This window comes from Colletotrichum tamarilloi (genome assembly GCF_030869305.1).
Source record: "Colletotrichum tamarilloi strain Tom-12 chromosome Unknown Scaffold_2.1, whole genome shotgun sequence".
NCBI classification, from domain to species: Eukaryota; Fungi; Ascomycota; class Sordariomycetes; order Glomerellales; family Glomerellaceae; genus Colletotrichum; species Colletotrichum tamarilloi.
In genome coordinates, this window is record NW_026849385.1 from 891164 (window position 1) to 913645 (window position 22482).

Sequence of the window (22482 nt, forward strand, 5' to 3'; positions counted from 1 at the left end):
TCCTCCAGTACTTATTGTACACATCATGCCTTCAGCACACGCTGTAGCTTGAACTTCTTCAGTTTTTCGGGAGTGTAATAGTAGCGGAACTTCTCCACCTCCGCCCACTCCTCTGGGAACTGCTTCTTGGCCCACGCCTCGAACTCCCGCTGCAAGCCTTGCCCAGGCAACGCGTTAAATGGAATGCCAAGCCTGTACAGATGTTAGCTATGAAGTTTGACAGAGATTGGAGGGATGAACTCACGTCATGGCATCAGGCCCATACCCAACAGCTCGCTTCATGGTTCTGATCGTGCTCTGGACCTCCTGCAGATTGCCATTGCCTGCCAGGCCACCGCAGTAGGAAGCAAAGACTGCCGGTGGAACATCGACCTCCATCTTCTCGATTTTCTTCCAGATATCCCTGGCAATCTGGTCGCCAAAGGCCTTGATTTCGCAGAGTGAGAATACAATCTCGAGACTGTTGTATGAAGGGCCTTCCGAAGACCTGACAATGTCCTGCCAGTACTCCAAGGCTATATTCGGTTTCCTGCATGCACCATAGGCAATCATCAAAGCGTTGAAAATCTTCGTGCTGGGCTGGATTTTCGTGTCCATCTTCAGCATGTTATGGACCAACTTCGTGCTGTCCAAGTCGGGACACCTGCCCATGCCTTCCAAACATTGAATGTAGGCTTCGCTCTTGGGGTGGAATGTTGGGTTGACATGCTGCCGCATGTGTCCGAATACGTGGACGGCCATGTCGGAGCGGTTGCGGTTGAAGAATGCGTCCATGAGTAAGAGACGGCTCGCAACACTGGTCTCCTGGAAGAACTGACGAAGGATGCAATAGGCGTCCCATACTCTCGCGGTACTGTTTTTCTTGTCCAAACAGTACGCCACAAATGCATCTCTGATGGATCGCCGTTGTTCGTTGCTGTGTTGAAATACATTCAGCGACAGTGTGTCGATAATTTCGAATTGCTGGTCATTCTTGAGGAAGACCGTGCATAATGCGACCACTGTCTCTGGGTCTAATGTGACAATTCGGTCCTCCAGAATATCCAGCATCTCGCGTATCGCCGTGGAATTCGGGGTTGCTTGGTAGCATAGCGCTTGGAGATACTTGTTGATCAGGGGCAAGTCGTCTTCTCCGTTCAGCTCCGCCTTGGGGAGCTGCATGTATGCCGCCCTGGCCCCTGACAAGTCCTTTGCCCGGATCTTGAAGTCCATTTGGAGAAGGTATGTTGTTGCATCAGGCCGGATGTCGAGCTCGCTTGCGAACGAGACAAGCCTGTCTGCCAAATAAGGGTCGTTCTTCTCAATAGCAACCTCCAGCAGCCCATTGATCGTTTGGGTGTCTGGTAGAAAGGCGCTGTCGTCGGGGTTGTGGCGAGCAACAACATCAAACATGCCTTTGATGTCATCAAGCCCTTTGCCCATGGACAGTACTGCCCACTGATAGATAACATCCCAATGCTCCTTGCTCGGGTTGGCGTCAACGAGCTTCTTGAAGATCGGCGCTGTCCACCCGCGTTGGTTGTTTCTCACTGAAAAATGCAAGATTTCTTTGAAAGACCTGGGGCTTGGATGCTCGATGTTGTGAGCTGGCCTCAGAAACCACTTCTTGGTCTCCAAAACGTTATCCTTCTTGGCGAAGAAAGTTGTCATAACCTCATGAAAATTCGCCGTGAAAGGCAAACCAAGTTTCTCGGCCTTTTTGACAGCTGCCACAAGCTCTGCCTCACGACCTTCCTCCGCCAGCCCCTGCAGGACATTGACCCAAAGATTCTGCGCGCCAGGTCGCTCTGCTTCAGATAATTGGGCCCAGTGTTCCTGCAACGCGATAAAGGCTTCGGGAGATGCTCCAAATAATGTCAAGGCAACCAGGTACGACTCGAAGTCCTCCGATGCCCCAGGATCTGCGGGATCCAATGCCCGTTCTTCCTTGATCGCATCGTATAAGAGCCTGGAGAACTCCAGGTGGTCTTTGGTATCCTCTTTCGGCAACTTCAGCAGCGCTTCCCGCGCGTTCGTCAACTCTGACAGAGTCAGACCTGGACCCGGCTCGTCATCCTTATTTTCGAGCAGGTATTTTAACAGATTACGACAGTGCAAGGCCTGAGTGCTGTTGACGACGATGTTGAAGCGCACTTTGTACGAAAACAAATCCCTAAACGCCTCGACCAATTCTGTTCTAGACGGCGGTCGAACGCTCTCCAAAAGGCGATTTCTCCATGTCAAGACCGTTGTCCACCCAGGCTCATACTCTGGCTTCTTGATTTGTCTCGGGGGCTTCTGCAGGATACCGAAGAACGTCCTTCGCTGGGACCGTCGAGAGAGGGATATCGTCGAAGGTACCGGGAGCTGTGTATGGCGACACGCTGGGCGAGAAAGAATCGAACAGGCAGGGACGCTGCCCCTAGGAACAAGGACCCGTCGGCAGACATGGCGGGCTAATTGCGCCCTCATGGTGTGGGTTCAGTGCTTTGCGCGAAAGGTTCTTGATGGCGATCAGTTTGGAGATTATTGACACATGGCTTCAATTAAGCGTACCTGGGCATCTCCAGACCAAATCAAAGTAAGCGCGGCATGTGGTGAAGCGCAATGCCGATATTTGAAGCTCCAGAGATTTGCGAATTGGAATTTGGGGACACTGGAGCTCCCAGGACTTGGAAATCGCGGTAGCTGCCACCAAAATGCGACCCGCGCTCGTGGAGGACCCGCAGATTACCCGTGCTTAGTCATAATTTTGTTCACACCCGGCAACTTCGGTGTCAATGACCTCAATGACATTTAGAACCTCAAGAATCTCTCTTTCGTCAATGGAACTTGAAAGCTACTCCTGTTTCAAATTTACATTGCGATCACTATAGTCTACAAGCTCTCTCTCAATTCTCAATTCGAAAACTGCGTTCTGTAGCAGAGTGCGAATTACACAATATGGTAGTTCCCTTCAGTTCTTGAACCAATCATACTTTACCCAATTCCAAGCATCATTATCGTCAACAGTGGATCCCAATGTTGATGGTTATCCAGGTTGATCTGGATCACTTTAAAACGACCGGCATTTTATTTCAAATTGCTTAGCAAGCGAGTTAATATCACGGTCCTAGTAGGCTTATAGTGACTGGAACCAAAACGGGATGGGAGCTAACAGCGATATCCAGACAGACCAAGACCACCGAGGGACCATTCGGCGCTGAATGGCAGAATTGGAAACTCAAAACGGACCGTTTATGAATGATGATGAGATTCTCATGTTATGGCAACCGTTGTTGTACCGTTGCTCTCTGTGAGCGGTAGGAAGATGCCGATGGGAAGAGTCCAGACGACGCAGAGAACTAATCCCACTGCTCATGAAGCAAGAGAAACGAGCGTGTGTGCGCTCAAATCCGGGTTATGGCCAGAGTTGGCACCTCGGTGTCAAGTGTTCTTTTTCCATTCTTCTTTTCTCGCCGGGCCGCATGAAGCACAAACACGCTCAGACCCACGACGAAGTCAGTGCGGAACCTGAGCTTAGCTACGATGTCATGGCAATTGGTTCATTCAAACTGCTTGAGTGAGAAGCATTTAGAGTGCAAGTGCGCCCTGCGAATTTGTTTTCGAAGGCATCAGCTTTCACACTCTGCAGTTGCAAATTGGTTGTAGAAACAGAAAGATCAAAACGACGACGAACCTTGAACCGGTAGTTAGCTCAAGACGTTTACGTACCGTTTTTGTAAGTCCTTGTTAGCGCGAAGCTATGCCTATTGACCATTGCTTACCAAAAGTAGGATACCTGAGAAGAATTCGGTACTTTTTATCCCGCTTCGGAGTGTAGTCCGACCTAAGCCGCCGGGCGGGCTGATACCCCGATAGCTTGACGACATACCGCCCAACTGGCCATTGAATCCTCTGACCTGCGCACTTTAGACCGACGGCGATATGTCAAGATCTCGTAGCTCCAGCCGCGGGTCTCTTGCGAAACAGACAGCAACACCGCCGCAAAGGACGCAACAGCCCAAAAGGAAAAATGGTGGCAGAGATGCCCAGTGCTACTTCTGTTGCTGCTGGTGCTGTTGGATAGTCCTCACCTTAGTCGCCTTATCCTGTGGCTCCGTCCTCCTGATGGCTGCCTCTCTTCCATTGCCGGATTCGGAGCCGCTCACCTCTTAGAACGAGACCGAAAGCATAAAATCCGATAACTCCAGTTTGCCAACGACCAGCTTCATGGCGGTTATCCTCAAGTCGTAACGCTGTAGGATTCCTGCCTCGGTTCGGCAGCCGTGAAGGGCCTTTCGTTGCGTTCCAGCCCCCGACACAACCACTTGAGCTCAAGGAGGATGTAATTAGTTGTTGCCCGATCAAGTTGACCTTGGACCTCCGCTCATCCAGCAGCTTTTCCACAAGCCCTTCTTTTCCAATCTCTTTCCATCTTCCTTCGATGAAGATGTCCACCATGCCAGACTTAATCAAGGCCGTTTCCCAGGTCGTTTTATCCCTCGTCGTTATCGGAAAACCCCTTCCGGCGATGGTCCAATCAGTGCCCCGTCCTGGCCCAGGAGAGGTCTTGATCTGCGTCGAAGCCACTGGTCTTCTAGCCCTTGATCAAAAATTCCGCGACTTCGGCGTTTTCAATATTGCCTCTCGCCTTCCCTTGGTGCTCAGCATCGATATCGTCGGCATGGTCGTCGAATACGGGATTTCGATCGCTCCAAGTGATGTCCCTTTCCCACCTATCGGTACGCGTGTCCTCTTTCAGGGGAATCTTCGTCGACCGCATGCCGGTGGCTTGGCCCCGTACGTTCTCGCCGATCCTCGACTTCTGCTTCCCGTCCCAGTGGCAATATCGTCCCTTCAAGCTGCAACGCTAATCACCAACCCCTTCACCGCGGCTCTTTCTCTGTTCCACTCATCTGGCCTGGAGTTTCCCTTTCCTAACACTGATACGACCTTCGAGTACCAAAAAGCCCATCTCATCGTCCTTGGCGCGGGCACAAACGTCGGCACTTTCATCGTTCAACTTGCGGCGATTGCGGGCATCGGAACCATCATACCCACCTCTTCCAAGGCCTCCTTTGCAAAACTCCGAACCCTTGGGGCAACTCATGTCAATGACCGGTCCTCCTCTTCCATTCGGTCCGATGTTCAGACCATCCTCGGCTCTCCTCCTTTGCAAGTCGTGGAGGCATATGCGTCTGGCCATCCCACTCTAGCCGCCTCTCTTTTCGTTCCCACCAATGTTTCGAAAGCCATCGTCATGTTGTCCTCCTCGACCGGTGCCGACATTGATGCCTTGGCTGAAAGGGGCATTTCCTTGCGCAACATCTATGGCTCCTTCGAGGCTCATCCTGATATGTTCCGATCCTGGGCCTCGACTCTTTCCAGGTGGTTGTCGTCTGGCCAGTTGGAGGCACCCTCTCATGTCGTAATCCTCAGTGCCGACCCGCACCTCGTCAACGCCGCACTCGATGACATCGGGAAAGGTAGTGGGGTAAGGTATGTCGTCGACATGGGAAGAGAGGATGATGTGGGGGAGGACAGAGGAGATATATAGACGAGAGAGCGGAGGCAGATGGGGTGGACAGCGGGGGGGCAGACCAGAGGCACAGCAAGCTAAGATGCCGGGGGGTTGTACGAGATCCGTCACTCTACGGACGATCTTGTCCCATCATCGCCTAACCTGCTGCCGTCGTATATCGGACGACAGCTCGAGCCAGGATGTATATCCCTCACTCTCTCTCGGTTAAGAAGAGATCACCCGATGACCGAGAAGACCGGCCAAGAGAAAAGAAGGAATGAAAGGACGAGGGAGTGCATAGCAGGGGGCTCAGAAAAGAAGACGAGAGATCACCGACTTACCGCAATATAGTCACAATATGCTTCTTCGACCCCCCGCGGGATTCATGTAACACTTTTCTAGTCCTCCCCTCTCATTTGTCCAGTTTGCTAGCGACAGAAGTCCGTTCTAGACTTGCATTGGCTCCTGGCTCCGCCTCTCTCTCTCTCTTCTCCTCTCGTTGCCCTGCTTCTCTTTACCCCAGCCCGTGCCATGAAAGAGTCTAGTTGCTTTACTTGCTTGGAAGCTCTCTTTTGACTTGTCTATGTTTCGAGTCCGCGCGGCATCGTTGATCACGGGGGCGTGTATCAGAGTCCTGTATGGCTGGATGAATACGGTTGATTTCCATCAAGTCCCACGGCGGCAGGACAAAGTGGGTGTGGGAGCATGCCTCCTGAGGCGTTCACGTCTGCGTTTCAGAGTCGCAAGTGCAGCTTGCGCTGACTGGCTCTGGTCGACTTTCGGCGCACCCTCTATCTCAACCTCATAGGACGCCGGCCAGCTCCGCGCTCTATGTTTCTTCCTGGCGCCGGCCGGCCCCATCCAGTGACGGGTCTCAGATTGACGTCGCGTTTGCGTAAGGCTTCTCTGAGGTCTGATATCGGGCGAAGAGATCCTAGAGTTCGTCGGAATGCATTTGTCTGAAGAGAAAGAAGAACAAGAACAGATGGAATCAGAATCGAACGCCGAACAGGAAGATGATCAGAGGGGGGTGCACTCGGGGGACAGAAGAGGGGGATTGGAAGAGGCTAAGCCTAGTGCTGCCATCTGAACATCATCCTGATGTCGGTGATCCGAGGGACATTTGATTGACGGTTGACGTCTCGACCGTGCGTCGTCGTCCACGCTCTTTCCAACACCCCACGATGGAGCTAAAGGAAGAGTTCGGGTACGGACTTGCCCTCACATCACCGAGTCGACAAGGCAACCGGCCCACGCCAAGAAACGCAGCTACCGGACGAAATAATAAAGTGCCAACCGGACTCATACGAGATTTTCGAATGGCCCGGCAATATTACCGGCCAGGATCATCACCAGATGGGACCAGGTTGTCGGCGGCCCGGAGAGAGTTCTATTTTCAGTCTGCTTGAACTACAAGCTGATATACTCTATACACGGGTCAACACAGAGACGGTGTGTCAGGAAAGGATCCAAGGAAATGCGGATAACTACCGTGGTCAACTGCACGCGCGTGGCACGAAATACGCAACTCCGGAACACCGCACCGGGGCCTGCTTGCTGCAGTTGAGAAGAAACAACGACCATGTTGCCATTCACGCAAACCCTTCCCTTCTCAACTGTCAGCCGAATGGCGTTTCTCTTCACTCCGTCAGATCAGGGGAACCAAAAGGCAGGAACAAGGTTGACAAGGAGGGCCAGGCAGGGGACAGCTTCTAACCCCCGTTCCCCGGAGCCGGGGTGGTTGCAGGTGGACAAGATCGCCCAGGCGACGGACAGGAGAGTAACTCAATGGATTGAGATCCTAGGAGGTGTGTGATACACTTTACAGACATTGTTGCCCAAAAGAGTGAGAATGTAACAAGAAAGACGCTTACTGGCACGATAGATTGGTCAACTCGGGCACGACATCTCGACCATGACCGACTGCGGACTTGGGAACGTCTAGGCCGTAGTCGTCTATAGTGTCATGTCCGGACAAAAGAGATCTTCAGTATGAACGCGTTGGTAAGTATTGGTTTTCGGGCAACTCAAGTAACCGATGTTTAGAATACAAGATGTAGTGTCACAACTAGGAGCCTGGCTCAACTCCGGACTGCATCGCCTGCTCAAATCTGTATCGAAGACAAGCTGTATTACAGACACGTTACTTCCAATAATCAAGAGGCCGTTCTGAACAGAGATCCCGGTTCTTTTGAAAACAGGCAATCTACGAAGAGAACCCCTACTGAAGGATTCAGAGTTGGTATTCTATCACCTGGTCCTATAATCACCGGACGCCGTCGTCCGGCCCTGCAAGAAGCAGCAGAAGGAGCACTGCGCGCATAACGTCCGTCCGGAGGCGGCACTATTCCTACCCTGGACGTCCCGTTGTTTATATTGCGGCTCCTAGGCCATGTCCCAGACCTGACGATCAGCACGTTACCGAGCCGCGAAAGGCTTAGCCTCTTTGGAGGTACAATGACTGTCAAGCTTGCTTGATGTCTTTTCTTCTCTCACACGGACACTTTATTATTATTTCCGAACGTCGTGTATGTGAGTGTTCTTTGAGCCTATTTTCCATGATAGCTGTCAACTCTGAATCGTAGCCTGACTGACAGTTGTCACTTAGGACAAACTTGAAGTCGACGTCCATCGGAGACAACAACACTTCCAGACAGTCAAGACTGTAAGCAAGGGATAATAGACGGGAGTGCGGGATAAGCGTACAAACTTCCCGCTGTGCATGAACGACTTTTACAGGCAAACCGTGGGGCGTATTGAACCTCCACCACCGTCGCCCGACGATGCAACAGTGAGATTCACCTTGCCCATCTTGTGTCTCCCGCAGCTAATGTGACAGTCTATCCGGACGTCGACACTTTAGACAGACTGAACAATAGAAAAAGAGACAGAATTTTGGGAACTTTGGTGGCGTTTGTTCGAAGCTCTGCTCCCCCTCCGTCCGAAGCGCAACGACCCTTAGTTGGGGGTCCGAAGTTGTCAACTCCGTCGAATTGTCCGTGGGACACTACCGCACCGCAAGACAAGGAATAACACGGACATTTCGAACAAAACCTATCCCTTGATCTGCAGAGAGCCATTCCTTTCAACTTTGAAAAGAAATTTGCCCAATCAATTCGTGCTGCAGATACCGAGATCCCAATTTTTCGCCTGGCTGGGCGGTGGTGGGCAGTCTCCCCGCCCTTCGAACGACGTCGTTTCCCGCTTTCCAATATTTCGGTCTTCTCGGGCAACTCCTCCAGAGCCTCGCACCCGGCGCCCCGGCAGGAAGAAGGAAAACTATCTAGCAAAGGGACCCACCTCATCGGTGTCGGTCGGTCGGTCGGTCACTTTCGGTCGGTTTCCTCGGCGACCCTAGCAACGCGCACTTGCATCGTCGCTCGATGGAAGAAAGGGGACGTGGTGACGGATGGAAAGAGAAGAAAGGGCCTACCGAAGTCTCCCGCTTCAGCCTTGCGAAAGACGAAAGATCCAAATCGACAGACGCTTGCTCTCGGACGGGGTTCTCGTTCGGGGCATCAGAAGTCAAACAGCCCAACCCAGATCAAGCCTTCATTACCGACACGATGGGCTTTGACAAGAGATGGAAGACCAGCTGACAGCGGCAGGACGGTGGGAACAGACCTCAGCTTCTGTCAAGTCAAGTCAAGGCCATCATGATACCTGTACCTGTACCTGTACCTGTACCTGTACCTGGCCTGGCCTGTCGTTATCTCCCAGTCATTCAGGCTGCCCTCGTCGAAAGGATGCTAAGCCCTGAGCTGACATCCCCATCCATTCATCCATCCATCACGATGACCCCATCACCAGAAAATACCCGTAGGGCTGGGCTAAGAATTGAAAGCTGACGTGGGCAGCTCCCAAGGCTCGAACTGGGGTAACACAACACCAAAGGCCCAAAGATTTCCAAAATCCCAATAGACCAACGGAGGAACCTCACACAAGCGTACTGTAGCCCGCTCACCCGCCCGCCATCCCGCATATCCTTGGGTACGACCGTTACCCAAAGATTGTAGCGCCCCGTCACACACACATCCATGCACACCATGCCGGCCTCGGTCAAGCGAAAAATACGCCTCTGCAGAACACGCCGTGCATCGCCCTTCTGCACATCTGTACCTGTGCGGGTGCCACCATTGCAAAATCCAAAGAAAACGAAATCCGTCCCTTCGCGATCTCGGTACATGTCCTATTTCGAGAACCTCTTTCCTCTTTCGCGACGCGACCAGATGACGAGCTGACGAAGCGAGGCAAGGCGAGGTACGGCGCGGCACGGGACAAGGCGAAGGCAAAGGCAAGGCATCTCGGGACTGGGGGGCATGGGACTTGAGCGTCAAGTGCATGTATGTAAGACACGAGACGAGTCAATTACATCAACGCACATTTGAGTATCCAAATGGACGACGCAAGAGAGAGGGAACATGCGGCGGGGGAGAATATGCCTTACGATCTGCTGGAAAGCTCCTCATGCTAGTCAGACGAAATGGGCCATCCCTTAACGGGCTTCAAGTTGACTTGCCCGCATCCGCATATGCAATCTTTCGCAATTGATCGAGTCTATACGATAGGCAACCACAGATTGGGGGGGGGGGGGGGGGGGGGTTGTTACTTGCTAAGACCGTTTGCGATGAAAGACGCAATCCATTGAGCTCAGCAATAGTTTGGATGCCTAATGTGTGCGGGATCATAACGGGATCTTTGGTATTCAGGGACCTAAGTGGGCAAGGGGCATAGGGATCCAGGCCCTTCTCAGGATCTAGATAGAGTCGCCAAAGTGGCAATATGTCAGATTCTCTCCAATTACGGCAATATTGAGTCTTTAACGAGATAAGAGGAATCACGGCTGAAACTAAACCTCCATCCATATCAAATCCTTTCCTCTTCACAGCCCACACTCAAAATCCACAATGCCATTGATATTTCCACTTGCCAAAGTTCCAATGTCGATAACTGATTTTCTTCACTGTGGGGAAGCGAAAAGACGTTATCATTCTGCTCACAACTTCCTACCCATCCACCCACCCATCAGCCCCAGTTGTCGTCATTGCTTATTCTGCATGGCCGACCGAGGTGGTCAGCTTTCGAGACATGGTGCCCTGTTGGGCTGCGAGGGCTGCTAGCTTGCAAAAGCCCCACGGCGGGTGCATTCCCCTCCCAAATCTCACTCATCTCTTAGCACGGGAGACATTTTGGATCCAGACCTTCAAGAAGTCCTCACCGACAAGCGAACGAGTAGGAGGGTCTTCCGCTGCGCCCCAAGCACGCAAGTCTCGGAAAACGCAAAGCGTGCGCGGGCGATCCCAGCAGGAATCCCGGTAATGCGGGCCTCGGTATTAGAGCACCCCGGTTTGGGTGATGCGGAGCCATTTGTTTGGTTTACGTGTTTCTCTGGGCGCCTTTAGTTCGTACCACGTATCCAATTGTTGTAGATGTTCCTCACAACCCTGGCTTGGGCCAGCGGAGACGGCATAATGAGATGCGGGTGCGACATCTTCGTAAGACCTCGGTCGTGTCGGCCGGCCGGTCGGCCATAACTTCGTTTTTGGGTTGTGTCACAACCAGAGAGAGTTGTCACACAACCAAAAGACAACCTGTCACCAAGCTGTCTCCAATCCAACGGAAACATTGACAGGAGTCAAGTTGGCAGAAGAAATGGCGTCAGACTTCTCCTTGACACCACCAAAATAGGCAACCCCCCTTCAAGTATCCATTGCCACACCGTATCATGTGGTGTCGCTGATGGCAGCATTGTCAAGCTCTTGGGATGACAGGCCCCGTCTCTACACTCTACCGTGTCAAGCGTGTCTACCTTTTCCCACGGGGCACTTGGCACCACGCACGCTCGCATGGAGAAGTCAAAAACGGGCAGATAATCGCGCTTGTCGACAGTCTCTCCAAGGGTCCAACCCTGACGGGTTTTGCGAGCCGAGTACGCGCGCCGACGTTTGACGTGGTCCACGCAATGGGCGGATTATCGTGATCCATCCAAGAAAAAAAAGCCAATCAATTCTAACTTTCATCCTTTGCGATGCTCACTAATCCCCAACTCGCTTCGAGGTGCTTGGTCAAGTCGCACGCCCTACATCTTTAGCCTAACATATAAGTAAAGTGCTTGCAGAATTGCTCAAAACCCGTCGTTTGAAGTCCACGCTACTGTGCGTGTCTGCACGCTCAGCCCAAAAAGACTCATTATTCCCTCTCGCTGGTGGGATGAGGTTTTTGCTGGATTCTTTCTTATGAAGTGTGTGATCCGTCATTACGGGCCTGGAACTAGTCCACTGCGGATGGCATGGACGTCAACTTTTGGACGTGCAGGACGAGCGCTGACAACGACAAGACGACATCGTCAGTGAGGTCGCCGACTCATGCATCCAACGACTTCCCTTCCTGCGATGCCCTGCGAAGTAGCACGCACCATCATGATACCGTAGCGTATTCGTACGTACAATTCTCGCAAAGACAGGGCAGACACAGCAGAAATTCCAGCTGTTGGCGGCCTGGTAGCAGGGATAGATCCGTGTTGTTTCGTTTCAGCTGAAGTCCTTGCCTGGTAGCATCCGATCAGTGCCCACCCTCGTGTCTTCCAAACTATTTCCCTGCTAGGAAGGTCAAGCACAGAACGCAGCCATCAACGGCGTCCAAAGTGTTTCGACGTCTCTTGCAATTGCCCTATACGGCCTGTGACTGTGTCGTGATCGTAACTGGAGACAAGTGGCGGCTGTCACTTTGTCTGCTGGCCTGCCAACAACTTGATGGTGTACAGCTGTCTTGTCTAGGAAGTCGTTTGACAGAAAGGGAAACACTCGTCTGAGCGGCTCGTAGACTAAATGATCTATTTCCTCTTTGGGACACCAAGCCACAAAAAGGGTTTGGTGATAGCAACCCGGGTCGCCTGAAGCAAAGTCGTGGAGACCGGGAAGCTCGGTTCAGTTGACGGAAGACGTTACTGCTAAGCACAAGTGGATAAGAAAATAGGCTCGAGCTACTGGCCAGGTCGATTAGCTTAGGTAGATCGTAACCTGACACGCCGGCGAGGAGACTTAGGGTGATTAGTGGGTCAAATTATTTGTAGAAAGAAGGAATTATGTGGCTGGAAGGTGTCGAGAAGCGTGGCTCCGCGCCCAATGAAGATTTGGCGACAAACCAACGGTCGCAATAATTTCGGCGGCGTAGCATGATTGAAGAAGCCACCGGGCTTACGGGAGTCAAGATCGGCGCCGGGCTGAAGTTGGGCGTCAGGATAGCCAAGTTCCCGCCGATGGTTTGTGGATAGGTGAAGCCGCTGTGCCGAGTCCACCGAATATACGAACCAGCTCCGCGTAAGTTGATTGGATGTTATTGTTTCGTGAGGATGAAGTTGAATGTTGGAACTCGGCAGTCGGATCAACAACCTGCAGGACGGGCAAGCCACGTTTGAACATGCAACGGAACGAGATGCGACGAAAGATTACGATGCTGCAAGACTTGCAAAGCCGGCACCGTAAGGCGGGATTAGTGACGGCAGTGGTTGGCAATGGCTCATGGGCGCTTCGCAGTCTCGGGGACGAAGAAGACTGCGAACGTGAAGAGTAACGAAAGGCTTCCCAAGGGTGCGTGAAGGCGGGTTAGGACATCATCGGATCTTCGTTATCTGAGAAAACGGGGCTGCCGATTCCACATCGAGATGGATGCAGCGATGAGCGCACATCAGAGCGGCCGTGTCGGATACGGGAGAGTCCCCGTGGAATGGACGAGATGACGGCAGTTGAGTTGATAATCATTTGGGAACCGCAAATGCTTGCAGCATGGTTCAGATTGCATGGCTTAGAAAAAAATGGGAACGGCGGCTTCGTACTCAATGTTGTGCAATCCTAGGTAACGATGAAACGGTGTCTGACAGAGAGCCAAAGTTTCTGTCTCTATCGCGCGCTGAGAACTCGCATCGCATCAGGCCGAAAATAGGAAACAAGAATTGGTAGCAGCTTGCCTATTGAGTCGTCCTTCAGGCGTAGCAAGGTCACCGAGAGTGAACAGTGCAACCAAGTAGGTTGGCAAGGAACGGCCGACTCATGAGCGGCTCAATCGCCGCTTGTGTCCCTGTCAAGCGAGCCTAGGGAGGCTGACGGAAGACTGGTTGCCAGGGTTGACCTTGGCCCTCTAGGCCTCGCAAAATGCTGGCAATACGAAATCGCCGAGTCACCGTTTCGACCGTCAACCTGCTGTTCTGAGGGTCCTCCCTGGTGTGCCTGGTTCCTCATTTTCATTAGACGACCGTCCGAGCGGCGGTAGGCTCTGGCGTCATGGTGCAAGCGCTTCTCTTGGAACAGCGCGAAGAAGAAGGTGAGGCAGCCGTCGTGAGCCCGTGAGCTGCTTGAGCTGCTTGAGCTGTGGAGCGATATGGTCGGAGAATAACTCCTCGTCCCAGGAAGATGCCTGCGAAAGGCACCATGATTCGCCCGCTCGGTCCAAGGCGGGGGAGACGTATCTTGTCAAGAGGCGCCGAGACCGACATGGGAGAACCTTGCCTGCAGGTGTACAGTGGTAGGGTGACAAGCGACCCTGGTAACCCCAATCGTGCCCACCCCTGGGCGGATCAGTGGATACGACATCTATCTTCGCGTGCGGTGGGTGGACTATGGATCGTGGTACGGATGGTAATACGGGTGGATGATGCCAGAATAGGGGTCCAGACATTCGGTCTCGGATCAATCGTCTGTCGTTCGCAAATAACTCGGGAACGAGAACAAAAGACATTTGCCTGACCAACTCTAGCTCGAGCTGGCAAAAACGCAAAGCTGGGAATTGTCCCATAATGCCCCTGCGAGTACTCACATGCGCCAGAACTTCTAGCCGCATAGCAGTCGGGAGCGAGATAGGAGCGCGCTAGTAACGACAGAAATATCCAATCCCATCGCGAGGAGCTTATTTTTAGCGTGTGGTGGCGGCGGATAGCTGTCGCCGCTTTCTTTACTTGCTCGTCGAGGTTTTGCGTCCGACATGGCCTTTCTTATTCCTGGAGTGGTGACATGTAGACTTTGACTAGACTCTAGACTTTGGAATAACTCAGAGTTGGGCCAATGTTGAAGGCGCAAGTAGACCGAATAGAGGACTCTTGCGAATTGCTTCTTAGATGCTGTTGGACTGTGCTGCGACATTGGATCTCTCTTGTCTGGGCTATCGGGCTGCAGATGGCAAAGCAGGTCTGCGGCGTCTGATGATTGTTGTTATCATTGTTCCATATTCGGGTGCAGAAACACGACTCTCGCTGATTAGATGCGCACAGCCAGGGCTGGTCTGTGGAGATGTTTCTCGAAGCCGCTGCCGTCGAAGTGGCGTCTGTGGATTCAAGCTGCACTAAGCAGACATTTGAGTATGGGACCACGAGGTAACGCCATCGAAGATTCTTTGTCCTACCCACCGCCAAGCGAGCGGTTGTAGGGAGCCACGATCAAAGAATTGCAACTCGGTTGCCTGACAGGGAGGTGAGCCTCTCGAAGGATCTTTGGAGGTCCAGAGATGAAATAGAAGGAGCCGAAGAAGACTGGCCACTTCAAGAGCGGAGATGTGAGTGGGCACGAATCGAAACAGGTTGGTAAGGCGTGCCGCGTGTTGTGTGTGGAGGGGCCGGGGAGGATGTCCTAGATCTGATCTGACTGTGTGTGTTGACACGCCTTGCGCCTGCATTGAAATATCGATGGAGCATTCCTGAAAGACCACGAAGGTTTTGTGCGGGTTGTGCGGGTTGTGCAGCTCGTGGCTCGAATGCCCCCCCCCGGCTTCCTTTTTTCAGCTTGTGATGATGGCTATCTTGATGTTTGGGTGGGTTCTGATCTGGGTCTCGAGCAAATCTCTTTCCGAGATAAGGTGAGATGGAGGAAGCTTAGCTGGCTGTCCCGATGGTGTCGAACATGGATGAGATGGCTCCAGACAAGCCTTGGATAAGCAAGGAGGAGGCTGAGACGAGGAGACACGGCAACGCACAAGTGTGATGCTTTGACTGGCGGATGATTTGTTGTTGTTGTTGCCGCTGCTTGTTGTTGCTTGAAGTCGTCGTGTAGGTGGTTGATCATAATTCCCACAAAGTGTGCACGGATCTCTTCTTCTCCTTCCATCTCTCGAAAATGGGAGGGAGCACCACCATCAGGCTTAAGCCGATGTGTATTATGTCAGCTCGTGGCTGAGTAAGTTGCAGATGCAAAAGGGGACTCCTCCATTCTCCACTTTTAGCTCGATAGATACGTACCTTGGGAAGCACGACAGATCAGGACGGCCCGGCTTTCGGGAGAGGGCGGATACGTACCGCTAGACCCTCCTCCTTCAACTTCCCACACCCATTGCTCTGTGTCTCTGCTTTCCATCTTCAAACCCCATTGCCTTTCTCCAATCCCTCTCACCAATCCCGCTCGTCCACCCACCATGATCCATCTCTGTCGACTTCATCTCATCTCACACCCTTCGGCGCGGCCGTAACGACACACACCATCTCACTCATCTCCCCCATCCCCCTTGCTTATCCTTCTTCGCCGCGGACCTTTCCCTGCCTTAGGTGCGACCCTAGCGTTTCCTCCCGTTCTCATGGCTTGTCCCGTCTCCCGTACTATCTGCACCACAAATGAAGGATCGTCGTCAACCCGCAGGTTGATCGTTCACCGTTGATACCATCACCGAACCTTGCAGTGTTAGCGCAGCCATCGTCGCCCGAAATCGATTCGATTCCTTGGCGCAAATACGGCCCCCTTGAATAGCCTGCTATGTCCGTCAACATCAACTTCTATTCTTCACCAAATTCACGTCGAATTACGATGTGCAACGCTTGTCATCAATGACAGCGACATCTGCTTAAGCATCTGGTCCAACTCGAGTTATCGACGCCAGTCTCTCGCTTCGCAGCCAGTGGTAACTCGTTCAATGCCTTTCTTACATACAGATGTGTTGGCTATCGATTCTGACGGCTCCATAACCTTGTCGTGGCTTTTCGCCGGCCATAATCTGTCCAAGCACATTGACTTACGCATCTATCGCCGCACCAAGGCTCCCGCGCGCGATTTGGTTTACTAACCTTGAGACCAGCACCATCCTGCAGTCTTTCTTGGCTTCAGTTCTTCCCGCTGGTGACTGTGCTGCTGCCCGCTGCAATACTTGAGATAGTGTCTGATGCTGGACTCTGCGCCAACGTCTGCGCCAGCGTCTGATACTGCCTTTGCGCAGCCTCAGAAGCAGCATGATGCGGCTAAGCAGCGCAGACCACCCCTCGGCTTCAACGGCAGGGCCAGGTATTGACAAAACCCCCCCCTTTGTTTAGTGCTGTCAAATATCCATTTTAGGAAACAGCGGCGCCATTCCCGCGGGTGGAACTGAGGTAAGGTAAGGCAGGCCATCCCACACACTCACATACACACATATACATGATGGATGGGACTAAGGGAGACACACAGGCTCAGCCCAGCCTCCCACACGAACCGTGACGACATGTCTCCCACTTCATTTGCCTTTGCCTGGGATCCGATTGTCATGCCAGTTGGCACAGACCTGTCCAGTGTCGAGGCAGAAACAGATGGCACGCGCCAATGGCCACTCAGTCCTGGTCGATCTGCCCCGTGCCTTGAAACCCGGCAACCCGCAGCTTTCAGAGATATCCCGGCCAACCTACATGTTCAAAAATCCATGCCTCGGCCGGGTCTAGCCAGCAGCGTTCAAGCCCACCATGGTCGACATGGCTCTAGCATGGCTGTCTCTCACAGCGACTGCTCCAAGGTGTTCCCTAGCAAATCAGTTGGATGTTGTGGCCCAAGTGTCGATGACTCTCTGTAGACATTTCTTGGCTCCCTCTAACCTTGCTTTTTCGTACTCGTTCGGCCGGCAAAGATTATCTCTCCACCCACCCACACGCTTCAGTTAACCTTCTCTGACATTGTCTCTCATCTTCATCTCTTGTCTCGTTCTCTTTCGCTTTCTCTAACCACCCTGAGAACGTTCATGCTTACTCGGTTGTTGTCATCTTCTCTTCCACCTTCTCGACTCTTATTACTCGTTGTCTATCATTCTGTTTAGTCCATCCACAACTGGGTTGACTCGCAAGGTATCCCACCTCCCCGACTGCTCCTTCGGGATCATCCCATTTCTTGTCTGTGCCCTGGCGTTTCTGTTTGATCTCCCACCCCCTCCCTCTCCTAGTCTAGGAACTCCCACATTCATCCTCACGAATTTGTACGCCGTATCCTCACCGGCTCGCCGAACGCTCTCTCCCCCCTCCACCAAGACCCCCATGGCCGTCCTTTCTCTCTCCCCGTCGCCGCCGCCACGGCGCCGCGGCCCCTGTCAAACATAAAGCTTACTCAACTGGGTTAATCAGTACGAACGCACTACTCAGGTACCTCGCACCGTTCCCCCGCCGGTCTTGGCCGTTTTATTGTTGGACCTGGCTAGTGGATGGCTCCAATGTACCTACGCAATACGAAAAGCCGTGGTCTGCTTCAAGCAGAAGTACACACATACGCATACCACAGATCCCTCTTGATCCCATAGCACGCACTACTGTATCCTGTTATGCAACCTGGTGCCTTGCGTGCCTTTGTCCACCTCATCACCATGGTCATTCATGTCCATGTTATGCCCAGGCTGACCCAAAGAGTGTTGTGTGCGCCGGCCACAGACCTCATCGACTTGTGGTAGGTATCCACTCCAAGCATTACTATCTCTTGCTATGCTCTACTTCCAAGACCGATTCCATGGCGGCTGAACACGCATCGGCGCCGTTTCCTTCCTCCCCTCACAAGTCCCAGTGGAGTGCTTGATACCAAACATTCGAGCCAGTGCCGGGCCACCAAGTAGCCTTGTACCCTCGCTCAAGGATCCATGTTGCACATCTCCATGTGCTCCATTGTCTTGCGTTAAACGACTGTGCGTGCTCAGTCTGCTTTTCGTCCTGAAGCAGGCACCGCCTCGGCCTCCCAAGATCCCATCGCCCGTCACCCACACACTATTACCAACCCTATCCATCCAAGCTATTCCCACTCTGCTGGGAAGAAGCTGATGCCATGCCCAGACCGCTTCCGTATTCGCCGAGCTGACGGGTCCCATGCAACCCTTGCCCACTGCGCCCGGCCCTGGTCCATACATTATTCCTTTCTCTCCTCGACTTTGCTTCCGCGATATATTTCAAAACCGTCCACCCTTTCCGCCTGCTTCGTACCGATCCTGGAGGAACTCTTCTCTCTTACTACTACTCGTTCATCTTCTTCATCGCTGTTACCAAATTCGTAGACGCAAGTTCGTCCAGAACTATAATCCGCAGCGTCATTGCCTTATCGAACCCTACGCCTTAGACCATTCCGTCGGGTCCCTTCTTATTACACGGCAACCGCTCCCAATTCAGAGCCTCCCCTTCCACCTCTTCAAATTCGATACACAATTCTAAATTTATTTGATTGTCCCTACCTCGTATACATCATCGAGTACGTAGGATCGTGTGCCTCGCCAATTCAACCACATCGAACTTGATTACCATCACAACGACAAAGTCTGGCCAAGACATCGCATCATTCGCCTTGCAGCTTGATGATAGCTCCTGTCTAGTAACCTCACATCAAACTCGATCGCTTCAGAGCGATCCAAAAATACCGTCACAATGGTCTTCTGCGCATACTGCGGGAAGTCCTTCACCAGAAAGGAACACCTAGAGAGACATATCCCAAGCCGTATGTTGATTCTCGTGCTGCAAATGGTCGAGGCCGAGCAAAAACTGACTGTTCTGGTATAGACACCAACGTAAAGCCCCACCGCTGCAGTGCCTGCCAGCTTTCGTTCGCACGACGGTTAGTTCAATATGGAATCTCATCGACAGACATTCACTGACACACCTATGACAGAGACCTTCTGCAAAGACATCACTCAACATACCATGAGGCGCGGGACCCCATGGAGCCGTTGCCTGGCGGTGTTCCCACAGTAGCTGGCCGGACACCAATCGCTTGCCAAAATTGCGCCAACGCAAAGACGGGTTGTGATAAGAGAGTACCTTGCTCGCGTTGCGCAGAGAAGAATCTGCCCTGCGCAGCGAGATTCGCCCGGAGATCATCAAAGGCCGCGGTCAGAGCTGCCCAGGCCAGCGCGGCTTTCCAACAACAAATGATGCCGACTGTGCCCCAACCACCACAGCCAGCTCAGCCTGTTGCATTCATGGACCTCGATCCAACCATGCCCAAGCAAGACTCACCTGGCAAGATGTCAACTGGGTCTCCAATTGCGACCATGGACCCTCGCATGATGGAAGGCCCTGTGAAGAAGAGCTCGCCAGCACAGTCACATCCCAGTTCTGATGACTTCCCATCACCACACAGCCGGGTAGATGGGCTCGACGAGTTCATGCAGCTCAACAGCGATTTCATCACACCTGACACGAACTACCAAGATATGATGGTCTGGCCTGAGTACCCTCTGGAGCTCGACATGTACTCCAGTCAGCTCCCGATGTCGCGGCCCGACATGTCTATGCCCAGCTTCACAGAACTGAGCGACATGTCGTCAAGCTCAGCATCAGAGCCAATGACTGCCTCCTCTTCACGAGGATCTATCCACACGCGAAGTACCAGCATCATGTCCACAGCTGATTTTGACACTACAATGAAGCCAGCTGAGCAAACCGTCGGTATGCCGAGTGAATCAGCGATTCCAGAGTTTGAAGTTGTCATTGCCGCCGAGGACTCCTGGCCACTCGCTCGATGCAATCCGCCCATCTATTCAGGAACGTGCCCGAGGACGGCGATCGTGCACTTGGAATGCCTGGAAAGAAAGTCCAAGGAAGATGGTACCTGGAGCTCGCTCGAGAAGTACCTGGAGAACGTCGATTGGGACACTACCGATGCCTCCGTCGTTCCTCTCACATCTCGTACTCGCGACCGCATGCTGGCCATTACGCAGTCATTCCTCCAGAAGGCGCTTGACATTCACCGAAGCGGGCTCAGCAATGGGTACTCCAAGACTGGATACGCCACACCTAGCGAGTTCAACTTCATTGTTTTGCCGCCTACAAAGATTCTCGAGTATTTCCTCCGCAGTTACGTTCGCAGCTTGCAGTACTACTACCCCCTCATTGTCGCAGGATGCGTTGACCCCAATGAGATGCTGCTGAACAACCAGGCGTCGACATTGCTGCTTCTGTTGATGATCGCACAAGGCGCTGCGGCAGTGCCGATGGCTGAGGCACGGTACCTTGCTGCAGGTCTGACGGAAACCTGTCGAATCTCACTCTTCGATATCATCGAGAAGGATGTCGAGCTGTCTGCGGACCCCGTCGCCTTGAGATGTGCACTTCTCTTCACCCTCCAAGGTGCTTGGAGTGGTGACAAGTGGTTGATGGATATCTCGATGGGACAACGGGGAATGTACTTATCGGTAAGCAGCCACAATCCTCCCAACATGCTAAGAATAAGTTCACTGACGTAAAGCAGATGCTCAAACACGCCGGCATGTTGGAGCCTCAACCATCCATGATCCCCACGTTGAACAGCACAACAAGCACCGAGCTTCAGTGGCGGGCTTGGTTGCATCGAGAGATGCAGAACAGGCTTGTATACAACTGGGTCATGTGTGACCAAGAGCTCAGCCTGTTCCATGATACCCCGCCGCAGTTGGCCATCACCGACCTACAGTGCCCGCTCCCCAGCCCCGAGGCCCTTTGGCTTGCGTCCAACTCGGAGCAGTGGTTCGCAAATGTCCAGAATCTCTACGGTTGCACCGCGAATGTCAACCCGCAGCTTCTGTCCAGCCCTTCCCTCACTCCCTCTCTGTGCGAGCTATTCCAAGACTTCCTCCACGACAACCTCTCCCGCCGCCAAGCCGGCCTGTCTCCTCAACAGCTTCGCCTTCTCCTTCACCCCCTCCAGTCCCTTCTCTGCCACCTGAGGCAAATGCTCTCCTGCTTCTCCGATGTTCTTTCTACCCGTCGCGCGACTTCGAGGACTGTGACCAAGTCGAGCACCATGCTCCGCCTGGAAGAGGTTCAAGCACTTCTCCAGAAGTGGTACGAGCTCACCATGCTGTACTACAAGAGTAACCCCAACTGCACGACCACGCGCTGCAACCTGGTTCTCTACCACCTCATCTCCCTCAACGCCGTTACCAACTTCCCAGAGATTGAGCGTCTCGCCCGCCGCGACGGCTTCGATGGCTCCTACTGGGAGCTGAGCCTGCGCCACAAGCGCTGCGTCTACAACCGCGAGGAGGCCATCTTCCACTGCGGCCAGGTCCTGCGTCTCTTGCGCTCCATGCCTGCCGACCGCCGCCCTTGCTGGTGGGCCGCCGGTGTCTACCGCGCGACCCTTATCCTCTGGGCTGACAGCGTCGCACGCCTTGACCCCAACTTCCAAAAGGCCCAGCAGGCCCACCAGCAGTCATCGTCCCCGTCATCTCAGCACCAGGGCCAAAGCCCCGAGCATCTTAGCGGCGCTGGCGCCTCTAATGCTGCCGCGGGCGGACAGCACGGTAGCGGAAATGTCGTCGCGATCGACCAGGTCACACCGGAAGACCCGTCCGTCATCTCCTACCTGTGGAGCGGGGGCGACGGAATCGCCGTCCTGACGCGCCGCGACGGCACCACGCTTGGCTTGGACAAACCTGCCGAGGTGATCAACTACGGCATCATGGCCATCGAAGAAGGCGTCACATGCCGTGTCGGCGATGGTATCAGACGCAAGCTCATCACCCTCAACAACAACTGGAACGTGGACGGCCTCGCCAACACGGCTACCGCGTAAAGAGAGGTCCATTGTCCCTCGTTCTTACTCTGAACATCCTTCGAACTCAACCAAAAAGTATTTTATCTTTCTTGCTATGTTGTTTCTCTCATACACACTTGGATATATGGATCTTGTGGATAACCGTCCTTAACTCTGTACAATCTTCTCTTTGCATTTTTTCCAATCGGCGTTCATGGTTTATGATGACGGGTACATTGGGGAAGGACACATGAACATGATGGACGAGACACATTCTTCGTCAACAAACTGGCACAAAGGCGATCC

General features: G+C 53.1%; 6 protein-coding genes across 6 annotated transcripts; 5 read left to right on the forward strand and 1 right to left on the reverse strand.

Moving 5' to 3' along the window:
• Positions 1 to 23: 23 nt before the first annotated feature.
• CTAM01_00933 (pentatricopeptide repeat domain-containing protein) lies at positions 24 to 2451 on the reverse strand (the record flags this gene model as incomplete). Its single annotated transcript, XM_060516977.1, has 2 exons — positions 24 to 192; positions 245 to 2451. 2 exons carry the CDS (start codon positions 2449 to 2451, stop codon positions 24 to 26), a joined length of 2376 nt encoding a protein of 791 aa, XP_060388439.1.
• Positions 2452 to 3338: 887 nt separating this feature from the next.
• On the forward strand, positions 3339 to 3545 carry CTAM01_00934 (uncharacterized protein; the record flags this gene model as incomplete). The annotated part of the gene is made up of 1 exon (XM_060516978.1): positions 3339 to 3545. The coding sequence occupies one exon, from the start codon at positions 3339 to 3341 to the stop codon at positions 3543 to 3545; it is 207 nt and encodes a 68-aa protein (XP_060388440.1).
• An 860-nt stretch (positions 3546 to 4405) lies between these two features.
• On the forward strand, positions 4406 to 5518 carry CTAM01_00935 (uncharacterized protein; the record flags this gene model as incomplete). The annotated part of the gene is made up of 1 exon (XM_060516979.1): positions 4406 to 5518. The coding sequence occupies one exon, from the start codon at positions 4406 to 4408 to the stop codon at positions 5516 to 5518; it is 1113 nt and encodes a 370-aa protein (XP_060388441.1).
• A 4935-nt stretch (positions 5519 to 10453) lies between these two features.
• CTAM01_00936 (uncharacterized protein) lies at positions 10454 to 10801 on the forward strand (the record flags this gene model as incomplete). The annotated part of the gene is made up of 1 exon (XM_060516980.1): positions 10454 to 10801. A coding segment is annotated over one exon (348 nt), but the record flags the coding sequence as incomplete, so codon positions are not given.
• Positions 10802 to 14591: 3790 nt separating this feature from the next.
• Positions 14592 to 14819, forward strand: CTAM01_00937 (uncharacterized protein; the record flags this gene model as incomplete). The annotated part of the gene is made up of 1 exon (XM_060516981.1): positions 14592 to 14819. One exon carries the CDS (start codon positions 14592 to 14594, stop codon positions 14817 to 14819), a length of 228 nt encoding a protein of 75 aa, XP_060388443.1.
• Positions 14820 to 19088: 4269 nt separating this feature from the next.
• CTAM01_00938 (uncharacterized protein) lies at positions 19089 to 22215 on the forward strand (the record flags this gene model as incomplete). Its single annotated transcript, XM_060516982.1, has 4 exons — positions 19089 to 19158; positions 19221 to 19275; positions 19330 to 20854; positions 20911 to 22215. The coding sequence occupies 4 exons, from the start codon at positions 19089 to 19091 to the stop codon at positions 22213 to 22215; spliced, it is 2955 nt and encodes a 984-aa protein (XP_060388444.1).
• Positions 22216 to 22482: the final 267 nt, after the last annotated feature.